The 12,235-nt window shown below is 38.7% G+C and overlaps 1 protein-coding gene across 2 annotated transcripts in view; it reads left to right on the plus strand.

Moving 5' to 3' along the window:
* EZH2 (enhancer of zeste 2 polycomb repressive complex 2 subunit) overlaps positions 1–12,235 on the plus strand; it is a 51,558-nt gene that overhangs the window by 17,484 nt on the left and 21,839 nt on the right. For both annotated transcript variants that reach the window (XM_080611186.1, XM_080611185.1), the window contains 4 exons: positions 4,913–5,036; positions 5,536–5,664; positions 8,535–8,651; positions 9,998–10,118. In XM_080611186.1, the coding sequence (XP_080467312.1) occupies positions 4,920–5,036; positions 5,536–5,664; positions 8,535–8,651; positions 9,998–10,118 (484 nt within the window). In that variant the 5' untranslated portion in view covers positions 4,913–4,919. The remainder of the gene's footprint in view (positions 1–4,912; positions 5,037–5,535; positions 5,665–8,534; positions 8,652–9,997; positions 10,119–12,235) is intronic.

A 12,235-nucleotide genomic window follows, 5' to 3' on the forward strand; every position in this document is an offset into this window, starting at 1 on the left:
CAGCATCTACAATCCTGAATTTACCCCCAGAGGTTAGTTTTTGTTGCTGTTTCCCTGAAGTCTTAATTCTCCAAATTGCCTTTACTTTCACGGATGGAGGTAGTGTCCAGCACCCTTCTGTAGGAGTTAATCTTGCTGACTCCTTTTTTTTTGCTCTCCCAGCCCTGACGAGCATGAGCTGTCCTTGGCTGGGAAACTTCTTATCCTAGTTTCTCAGGTTTAGTTTCTTAAATGTATAGTTTTGGAGGCAACCTTTGAATTGACATTAGCCAAATGCCACTGACAATTTCTGTAGTCCTAATGTGAAGATTAGAGATCGATTGCACTGTGATAATTAACCCTGTCTGCCAGGAATATGCTGTTCTCTTCCTGCTCCTTTCCCTACCCCGCCTTCTGTCTTGTGTTTGCTTGGGTTTTTTCCCCCCCCCCACTCTCTTCTGAGATTAAGGACAGAAAACCAATTGCCTCTTACCACAGTACATGTGTTAATAATAGTGTAATTCTCCTTTGGTGATGTTGCCTACAAATCTGGAGAGGGGCTTTTAACAATGGCCTGTAGTGACAGGACAAGGGGGGAATGGCTTTAGATTCTCATTTCAAATCTAAAAACCCAACAGTTTTTCTTACAAAATATTGTTTAATGTCTTGCATAAGGCAGAGGGGAGATTGAGATGAGATACAAGGAAGAAGTTCTTCCCTGTGAGGGTGCTGAGGTGCTGGCACAGGGTGCCCAGAGAAGCTGTGGCTGCCCCACCCCTGGCAGTGTTCAAGGCCAGGCTGGATGAGGCTTGGAGCAACCTGCTCTAGTGGAAGGTGTCCCTGTTCGTGGCAGGGGGTTGGAATTGGATGAGCTTTAAGGTCCCTTCCAACCCAAACTGTCCTAAACATACAAATACGGATCACTCGGTTTAAAAATCTGCTGCTCAAATTCAGAATTCATGAATAGATTTCAGGGATTTTTCAAGATTAATGTTTTACAAACATGTGTCCAGGACACTTTGGTTTTTCCTTATCTGTAATTTTTCTTTAACCGATACACACATATACTTCCTTCCCACTTAGTGCTTTCTCTCTTAATATGGACTTGCCATTTAAGAGGCCATTTCTAATTTTATACATATTTGACTTAATGTACTATGTGTATCCCACTGACTGTTGCTCATTAACATTATTACTTTACCTAGAAGAACTTTTTCTTGCTATAACTTGCCAAAAGCAACAGTGCGTCTTTTCATTCTCTGTGTTTTGTTGCTTGGTGCCTTGAAGGTTAAATTGTTGTTTATGTTGTGCCCCAGATAGCAGTTTGAAACTAGTGCAAGAGGAGAGTGTTCTTGTAAGTCCCATTTGTTCTCAGATAAATCACCTGACTGTTATGTTGTTTTAAAAGAAAGTTTTTACCTTCTTGTGAGATATTATTTTACTCACCATTTTAATACAGGAGGTAACAATAATGTTCATTACTGAAAAATGGAATAGATTGTATTTGTTTGTTCAATGTGAATATGTTTCAGGTCTTAAATCCTTGCTTGCAGGGTCTTCTGGGAACTGCATTTCAGTCGTATGAAAGAAAGATGGGAATTCTGTTTGTTTTGTTGGTTTTAATCTAATTATGTATGATTTCCATGTGGACCTGATTTTGATGAGCAGGGCTTATCTGGCAATTTAATTTTGGTTAAGAAAGCTTTTTTTCTTTTTTATGCCTGAGTCATTTGTTATTCTTCAGGAAACTAGAATAAGAGGGGCTGTGGTTGGTGCAGGATTGGAGTAAGTAACATAATCTGTGCTTTGTTTTGATGGGATTCAATATTGTCAGCTGAGCTTTCATTATCTTTTGCGTTCATTGGTACTTTGTCCGTGTCTTTTGGCTGAACCATAACTGAAGTGATTTTGATGTTCTGTTTTGTATTACTTAAACTGAAATTCTGTGTTTCTGTTATTTAACGAGACTTACTCGATTTCCAATTTATATCCAGTAACTGGGATGTTTTTCCATATTTTTGCTTTGCTTAGGTTAGCATATAATATAATCCGTTTCCTGCACTACATAATGCTTTGACGCTGTTCTCTAATCAATACTGTAGTGCACTTTGATTCACCGATTGTCTTTACTGTGCTCCAACATGAATGGCGGAGGATATTTTTAATCTATATTTTTTATCTCTTGTAACCACTGGTGCTGTGGCAAATGAGAGAGAGGTTGGTTCAACTTGCTGCCTTGAGGCATGGAAGCAGAGCAATTATGTTTTAATACTGCTCTAGATTTACCTGCCTCTGATTGTTCTCTGTCCCTCCCCTCTGCCTAGTTAGGTGCTTCAGGCATTAGGTGAAGCTTATTTTTATACTCTTTTTTCCTTGAAGGGTACTTGCCATCATTTGGGGTGGCAATTCTGCCATTTGTTTGTTAATTCATTCTCATTTCAAATCTAAAAACCCAACAGTTTTTCTTACAAAATATTGTTTAATGCCTTGCATAAGAATGGATGTCAGGCTCTCATAGACTATTACATTTTGTTCAGTGTAAATGAACCTGTATTGAGAATAAACTGGTTTGTTATTGATCCCCTCCCCCCCCCCCGCATCATCATAAAGTCTGATAGAATGCAAATTTGACTTGTACAAAACTGCTGAAAATAGAGCTCTGCCTACAGCAGCAAAGAGCTTTCAATAATTTGGATAAAGCTGTACACATGGCTGCTGGGGAGCTGTGGTGTGGGGTAGGGGAGGAAGCACTGGGCATTTGACTCCAGCCTGAAGAAGACACCTTAGTTCATCTTTACCTACCTTGATATTTAGAAGGGGTGGAATTGTTTGAGGAATCTGGACAGGCCGGATCAATGGGCTGTGGCCAAATGTATGAAGTTCAAAAACGCAAGTGCTGGGTCCTGCATTTGGGCCCCAACAACCCCACGCAACTCTTCAGGCTTGGGGAAGAGTGGCTGGAGAGCTGCTTGGTTGAAAAGAACCTGGGGGTGCTGGTCAACGGCTGGCTGAACATAAGCCAGCTTATGCCCAGGCAGCCAAGAAGGCTGATGGCATCCTGGCCTATATCAGTACTAGTGTGGCCAGCAGCGCCAAGAATGCGATCATCCCTCTATACTGGGCACTGGTGAGGCTGCACTTCAAATACTGTGTTCAGTTCTGTGCCTCTCACTACAAGAGAGACATTGAGGTGCTGGAGCAGGTTCAGAGAAGGGCAATGGAGCTAGTGAGGGGTCTTGAGCACCAGTCTGATAAGGAACAGCTGAGGGACCTGGGGGGTTTAGTCTGGAGAAGAAGAGGCTCAGGGGAGACCTTATTCCTCTCTACAGCTACATGAAAAGAGGATGGAACCAGAAGGTGGCTGGTCTCTTCACCCAAGTAACAAGTTATAGGACAAGAGGGAACAGCCCCAAATTGTGCCAGGGGAGGTTTAGACTGGATATTAGGAAAAATTCATTGAAAGGGTGCTCAGGCATTGGAACAGGCTGCCCAGGGCAGTGCTGGAATCATCATCCCTGGAAGCGTTCACAAACCATGTAGACAAGGCCCTCAGTGACATGGTTTAGTGGTGGAGTTGGCAGTTGTGGGGTAACAGTTGGATTTGATGATCTTAAAGCTCTTTTCCAACCTGGTTGATTCTGTATTTCTATGCTCAAATCGATTATGCTTGTTTGAGAATGTATGAACCTTGGGCAACTGAGCATTTCAGCCTTTCAGTCCACAACGGCTATTGTGAATGCTATTTTGAGCTATTCAGCGAAATACTGTGGATTGTTATAGTACAGCTCTTGAGAGGAAGGCAGTCTTGGATGTTGTGGTTTTGTTTCAGGATGCTGTCAAAATAGTCGCTGCCAGCATAGTCACAGCATACGGTCATGGAGCTTGAAAAATGCTGAGCAGATTGGCATATTCTAGCAATGCATTTGGATTATAATGTAAAAATACAACTATGTTGCCAACAGTCCTATAACATTAAAATGAAGCACTTGGTACTAAGAAGGTGATCAGTAAAAGTTGGTATCAGTGTCCTGTTTGCAGCCAGCTGCACAGTTTGGGGCTTTGTAGGATACTTGGGAAAAGAGCAAGTTGTCTTATTCTGGCTTATTCAAAACTTTTTGTCTGAATTCTAGAACTTTTTGACACTTGAGTGGTTGGGTAGGAGGACTGTACTTTGGGGTAGCTCTCTGCCCTTGAAATCAACTTCAGAAGTCTATTCAAGGAGTTGATATCTTACTGAAGAAGATCCCTTCTGCAAGGAGGGGAAGGTTTGTCTGCCAGAAGCATAACTGTACAGAAGTTGATTTAGGGGACCGCAAAGATTCCAGTGTGTATCTTTGCAGTGGTAATCTAAATTTATAGAATCATAGAATAGTTAGGGTTGGAAAGGACCTTAACCTTAAGACCACCCAGTTCTGACCTCCCTGCCATGGGTAGGGACACCTTGCACTAGAGCATGTCACCCAAGGTTCTGTCCAACCTGACCTTGAATACTGCCAGGGATGGAGCATTTACTACTTCTTTGGGCAACCTGTTCCAGTGTCTCACCACCCTCACAGGGAAGAACTTCTTCCTTGTATCTAACATGACCTTCCCCTCTTTCAGTTTGAACCCATCACCTCTTGTCCTAATGTTACAGGCCTCGATGAAGAGTCCTTTTTAAATCAATTAGGTATCTTGAGGCATTAGAAGTGCTTAAAGCAAATATGAAGGGTCTCACTGATTTGTAATTAAAATTCTGGTGCCTATGACTCAAGTATATATTACTTATTTTCTTTGGATTGGGATGGGATTGCAAGTGTCTGAAAGCAATTAAAGGAGTTCAATATGAAAAGTATTACAGGAATGTCTCTATCCTACCTAACTTCACTCTAACCTCCTCTGTAAGCAGTGGTGTCAGAGCCGGTAAGATTAACATCACATTTGTCTCTTGTAGGATAATCATGGGTCAAACCGGAAAAAAATCTGAAAAGGGACCAATTTGTTGGCGAAAACGTGTGAAATCAGAATATATGAGACTGAGGCAGCTCAAGAGGTTCCGACGTGCAGATGAAGTAAAGGTATTGTCACCTTTTGGCTCTATTTGCTTGAAAAATGCTACAAAACCTGATCTTCTGAAGTATGAGTTGTCCTGCAGTTAACACCTACGCTAACAATTTTGTTAAATACTTTGTTAACATACTGAAAGCTTGTCTTAACTCTGATCTTATAAACAGATATGATACATTCATATGTGATTGAATCAGGCATGCTAAGTGTCAGAAAAGATGGCGGAGAGCAAGTACCGCAACTTCTTCATCCACATATTCTTTCCAATTCCATTTAGAATTTAGTTCCATGCTAAACCTGTAGGTCTCTAACCTGAAAACATGGGTTGAGTCAAAGATAGGGATAGTGACATTTCAACAAAATTTGGACATCTTGAGTTTTGGCCGCTTTTTGCATCCTATCTAGTTTTATTTATTGTTTTAGTAAATGTTATAATTCCTTAAGATGCTAGCAGCTGAATTTAGAGTCTTTGATTTCCTTGTAACGTTTACAATTGTGATTGATTTTTAGAGTATGTTTAATTCTAATCGTCAGAAGATACTGGAAAGAACAGAAATCTTAAATCAAGAATGGAAACAACGTAGGATACAGCCTGTTCACATCATGACTTCTGTGAGCTCATTGCGCGGGACCAGGGAGGTTGGTTAACATGTGTTGTGGTAATCCCACTTACAAGGTTGTTAACACGTTTTTGGTTTATTATTGGAAAATTGCCTGTTCTTTATTATGTTTTCCAGCATGGCATGACTTGGCAGCTAAATATTTTGTGTATGAGTCTCTTAAAGAATTTGTTATTTACTTCAATCATATGACTTGTGGAAAGCAATAAATATGTAGCAGGTTACCTAGCTTGGATCAATATACACAAGTGAAACTTCTTTATTTCTGATAATACCCAGATCTTACTGCAGCATCCTTTAATCAAACTGATTAACTGTCTCACTGATACTGGGAGTTTAATCTTGCTCATGTTGGAGTTGACCCCCGATAGAACAAATGAGTGTTTAGTTTAGTTCTGATTGAGCTAAAGCACATGAAAGCTGTGAACATACCCACTTGACAAAAATCTTTTTATTAAAGTAATTTAACCACAGAGGTTCTGAAAGGAATTAGTTGAGTTGATGCACCCTTGTGTTGCACAAGCAGACTGGGCATCAGATTTATGAAATCCACTTTCATTATGGTGATGCAGTTTGAGCACGTAAACTGTCTTTCATGTTGGTAGCTTGAGCATTGGTTTAAGGGTACTCCAACTTTGTGTTCAGCCCAGGTTAATTTCTCATCGTTCTCAGTTGCTCTTTAGGCACTTCTCCAAACTAAGTTGGTTTGATGTTTCATGTGTAATAATCTGGAAAGCTAACTTAGTTCAATAGGATGAGAATGAAAATACTTTACTGTACACAGGGTAAATAAACCCTCACAAACCTAAACCAAAACACTTTCTCTTCAAGGAAATTTGTCATATTTTCCTAAAGTTTTATTGAGGAACTGAGGGGTGTGTGTCACAGAGGTGCATTTGTGTGCATGCATGATTAAATGCAGTGACCTTCACTGAAGTGTTTTCTTTTAAACATGATTGAATATGCAACTAGTCATGTACAGCTCTACACCTATTATATAGCACTATAGGATCAGAATGTCTGATAATTGACACAGGGTAGATATCCAGTTTTCACTTTTTTTTGTATGTGTTACAAGATGATCATTCCTTACCATTCCTCTTTATTTTCTTTGTTGTTTAGCTTGATTCACTATTATTTTATGTTAATTTCCTGCCTGAATTGATTTCCTGCCTGAACTGCTAGAGCACGCTAATTACTGCATTCAAATCCAGGCTCTGTGTCATGAATCGGAACTCCACTGCTTGATTTAGGATTGCCATAATTTATAGCGAGAGAAGTGAAACCAAAAACAAATGGTGGGGGTTTTAAAAAAATTCCTCTAATAATCTCTTTTTTTCTTAATATGCTGAATTTCTTCAGAGTTGCAGAGGCCACTGGCTAGAAGTTTAGTGACCTGATAGAAAGGTTTTGTGAGAGCCTCCATGTGTTTGGTGATGCCTGCAGGATATCACTGGTGGCATAGGTTTTTGCCAGTGGATAGTCCAGTCAGCATCAGCCAGAGACCATAACATGTCCTGTGCTAACCTCATAAGCATTAAGCTGAATTCCATCCCAAAACAATGGGGCAATGTGACTGAGACTTGGTACCAAACAGTCATTTTGACATAGTTTATTTGTCAGGCTGAGGCTTCCAGTTCCAAAGATAAAAGCAAAAATATGCTAGATGATTGCTAGCTAGAAAATTAAACATTAACCTGAAATGGAAATAAAGCACTAGCATAGGACAGTATCTTGAGTATTGGTATCCACAGCAGAAATCTAATTTCATGTGCTGCAGATTAAAAAAGAAAAGAAATAAATCTGGCTTGTGTCATTCTACCGGGGTACTGTCTCTGTATACTGTTTGTTACATTACTTTGTGTATTTCTTTAGAAATGTGAAGCTCTGTTCATCTTTCCCTTCTGGAAAGGAGAAAGATCTTTTGTCTCCACTTCCTTTTTTCCTTTCAGGTAGCTATGATAGCTGTTCTAAACTTTGTTTACCTCCAAATCCTCTTTGTTGTACTTTCCCTAGCTTTGTATGTTCCTGTCTGCTTTTGTTTGTAACTTTTCTTCCAGAGTTCTTCGTACTGCTGTCCAAGTACTTGAGAAAAGTTGATCTGTATCTGTTACCTGTTGAATAGATGCAAGAATAACCTAGAAGCTGTCTGTATTTCTATGGCATGTTTATCTTTTGGAGGCTATATAACCTCTGAATCTAGATAAAAGTCACGTCCTAGAGTTGAAAAAAAATCATTGGCATACCCAGAGTTGCATATTAAGAGTTAATTTTCATTTTTCCTTAGTAAATAGTGAGCATAATCAAAGGCTTGATGTTAAGGTAAACAGGCATAATGGGGAAACAGGGCAGCAGTTAAGACACAGGAAGAATTTATTTCCATAGAAATCTTGCAGGCATTAAAGTAAAATTTAATTTTTTTAAGCCCATAAATAAGTGATTTCTGCAGTGTATTGTTCTGGAGCCAGGGGAATTCAGTTGCTTCTCTGGTGGCTTGAGTAAATACTCTAACATCAGTGAGAGTATTAGCAGCAACAGGTGCTAAATCTGTTTGAAGATACCAAAGATAATTTGTATTGCAGGTTGAATGCTCTGAGTAAAATATTACCACAGCCACTTATTACTAAGTGGGGAAAAAAACCCATGATCTGTTAACAAAGGTATTGACACAGAAATAATTCTTGCCTCTCTTTTGCTGCTAAACCTATTCTTACTGTTATACCCTAAAACTCTGATGCATTTTTCAAAGGCTGATGTGGTTAATTTTTACAAACACTTTGAATTTTGTACATTATAGAGTGGTGTTCTGTGATTTATTTTTTGTTTGTTTCTTTCTTTCAGTTGCTGTTGTTGCTATGTAAGTGTAACTTCACCCTCTTTTTTTTTCAGTGCTCTGTTACCAGTGATATAGATTTTCCAAAACAAGTCATCCCACTGAAGACTCTCAATGCTGTTGCTTCTGTGCCTATAATGTATTCTTGGTCTCCCCTTCAACAGAATTTTATGGTAAGTTTATAAAGTTCTGGGAGGAGAAATGTATGGAGGAAAGGGAAGGGTTAATTTTGGAAATAAACCAGCAAAAATCTGTTGCCAGTTAAGCTCCTTCTTTTCTGTATTGGTAATAGGCAGTAATAATCAGAAATAGGGCCCCCCAAATAAAATAATAACAAAACCATGTAACTTAGATTGCAAATGCAATTCTCAGTGAACTGAATTATCTCTAAAACCTTGCTGTAAAAAACACCCTAAGTTTATTGAATTCAGCTGACCAATTCTTTGTGGCAGGTAACAAATGTAGATGTATTGGAAAGCATACAATTAGTGCAATGAGAAATGTTTTCTGGGCAAAATGAACGTGTTTATGCAAGACAGTCAACCTGCAGTAGAACAGTAATTCTTATGGAATAAAGAGAACTTAATCCTGAATTAGGCTCCCCACATAATGGTCATTCTTACATAGCAACTGGGTATAGCCTTTTCTTCTGATTAGCTTCACTGTGTGTAGAAGCCATGATGTTAGATTTCTCATGTAGGTATTTGACTTGTTTGAAAAACTTAGCTTATTACAAATCTTTGTCACAGCATTTTATATATGGTCACCTTTGCTGACAGGTTATTATGATAATAGCAAAGTGATTTAAATAACCTGTTTTATCAGCATACGCATGGAATTCTTCCACACATTTTTCTACGTGCTTTCAATTCATCAGTGTTTGGATAGTTTGCACTACTGCAGAATCATGATCAGCAGGAGCATTTACACTTATTTTCTTAACAATAGAAGGGGGTTCTGCAGTATTGGAAGGTACAATTGAGAATCAAGGGCCATAAATTCTAATGATAAAACATGGGAGTATTAATTCTTTTAGTCTATATACAGACAAAAAAAAATGACAGTGGAGTTCAGATTAAATTGTGAGGCATGTTTTTGTGCTTGCTGTTTAGACGACTTGAATTTAGAGCCTTTTTGTATCATATTTTTCTTATCTCTGGCAAAGCAATGAAGGGAAGGTTTCCATTGGACATTACTGTGGAAGAGAACCAGGGCAGGGAGAATGAACTTGTCAAATGCAGGCTTCCCAAAGCTAAGTAGTTTAGTGTGGTTCAGTAGCAGAAGCTTTATGGAAACACCCTGCTCACCTGCATGTTAGGTGCTAGTGTCAGTATCTGGAGCTAGTCACCACTAGTATGTGAAATTGTTGAAAAAAGATGAAGGTCTTGTTTTATTTATCTAGTTAATGGTAAATATACTAAAGCAGTGAAGCCAGTTAGTTAACTGGTAAAATAGCAATACAGAAATGCTCAATTGAAAATGCAATTTAAAATAGTTTGATTATAACTGTTATTACTAGGTAGAGGATGAAACTGTTTTACATAACATTCCGTATATGGGAGATGAAGTGCTTGACCAGGATGGTACCTTTATTGAAGAACTGATCAAGAACTATGATGGGAAAGTGCATGGAGACAGAGGTGAGCCCAAACACTCAGGTATACTTATCACTTCTTTCTACATAAATAATTGTTGTTGGTGCTGCTTGTTAAGGCCTGATGCTTCATTATTACAGTAGTATCTCTAGAATCCCTACGTTGCATAAACATTGGATATAAGACTTCCTTATTTAAATAAATTGTTTTGCATTTTTATAAGGCTATGAAGTGCTATAGTAGCAGTACATGGAAATTAAACACTTCAAATTTTTCCCTAAACCATACAGTGGTTCATCGTTCCTGGCAGTGCTCAAGGCCAAGTTAGACTGGGCTTGGAGCAATCTGGTCCAGTGGCAGGGGTTGGAACTGGATGAGCTTTAATGTCCTTTCCAACCCAAATAAATTATGATTTGTGATCATAATGCCTAGATGCAACTTGGAGACGTTCTTGGTCTTCAATTTTGTGCTCAGAGCTTTAGAATATAATAGTGTAACTTCTCTGCGTGTATCCTGCCTAGCAGAAAGTGGCAGGAGCAGTATGCAAAACTCTGATAGTGATATTTGCAAATGTGATATAATAGAATAATCTCTTGTGGGTTTTGGGTTTTTTTTCTCCTTTAGGGAAATTACCAGCTATTTAAAAACCTCCTTTCAAAACCTTCTTTTCTATAAGTCAGTTGTGTCTTTCTGTTGGTACACTATATGTATGTATATATTCCTAGGTGTTGTTTACCTCTTCTGCGTGGGAGCTGGAGTACATGTGATTTCATTTGCCTGTTAGTTTGCTAAAGTCTCAGTGAAGTAGCAACCTTTCACTTGCTCTATGTGCCCGCTCAGAACTAAGTTATCCAAACCTGAACTTAACAGTTGTAAAGGTTTCTCTGACTACTGTTTCCTCCATCACAGAAACATTGCCCACCACTTTCCTCCTCCCTAAATGTGGTATTGTTTCTTAAAATTAATTATATTCCTATTAATGCTGGAGTGACCGAGAGAACTACAGTTTTGAGTATATGGTGTGCCACTTGTGAAGGTTAAGCCTGAGGTTCAATAATAAATGCTACTCAGTCCTGTAGCTGTCTTGTTAATGTCCTCAGCATAGCTGGTGCCTTTATATTTTATGAGGAACATGAAAAGTTTCATGGGGTTTTGCGTTTGGATATTTTTACAGATTTACTGATTGCTGACATCCGTGTCAGAACTGGTTACATCAAAATGGTGACATGACTAGTAAATGTCTTCTATTATTGATTTATTATTGAGTCTAGCTTTACAATTGATTTTGTTTCACTGCCTTTGAGTCCCATGTTAATGATGGCAATTACTGTTCTTATGGGTCCTTCAAAACTATATAAAGTAGAAAGACTTTTTTCTTTAGTCTCCTAATAACTACTATTCTTGTGTGACTGTCATTAAATGTAAATGCTGTGGGTATCTAATCCAAAGACGTTCCCATATAGGAGTTAGAATTGTAAATTTACTCTGTAATTGCACTTTTGGGAGAGAAATTTGTACTAACCTGTGCATGTATATTAAGAGTTCTGTTTAAAACCTCCAAATTAAGTACCTGCTTGTTTTCATTGTCTGCATAGGAATAAAACTATTAGTTTCCTTCAAGTTATAGTTTGACACCCAACCCCAGCCCAGGTTCAAAAGGATGGTGAAAGCACTACGTTTCCCACGTAGTTCCCAGTTACTTTTTGGAAGTAACAACAGTCTGTCAATACTAACTATGATTTTCCTCTCTGCAGAAATGCCTTATTGTCTATCTCTGCTGCCCTCTGAATTTCACAGCAGAATATAAGCTAATAAGCAGACATGCAGCATTATATCTTTCAGTTTTCTCTTGAATTTTTTGTATTTAACTGTGTTCTTTTTTTATCAACTTGCCAGGGGCTGTGTAGTGGGGAAGTGAATGCAATGGAACTACCAACCAAAAATATCTTTGGGGATTCCCTAGCTGTCCAAGTATAGCTTCATAGACTGTTTCATGTATTTCCAGGCTGGCTTAACCCAACCGTGTTGGAACTGGGATTCTGGCATAGCGTCTCTGAAACAGTCTAGCTAGAAAGAAGATATTTCTTTATGCTTACTGAAGCACAGGGAGTCGGGAACAGAGAAATTTCAACATGTTTCCTTCTCCCCTTCCCAGCTGTCAG

This window comes from Psittacula echo (assembly GCF_963264785.1).
Source record: "Psittacula echo genome assembly, chromosome: 2".
Classification (NCBI taxonomy): domain Eukaryota; kingdom Metazoa; phylum Chordata; class Aves; order Psittaciformes; family Psittacidae; genus Psittacula; species Psittacula echo.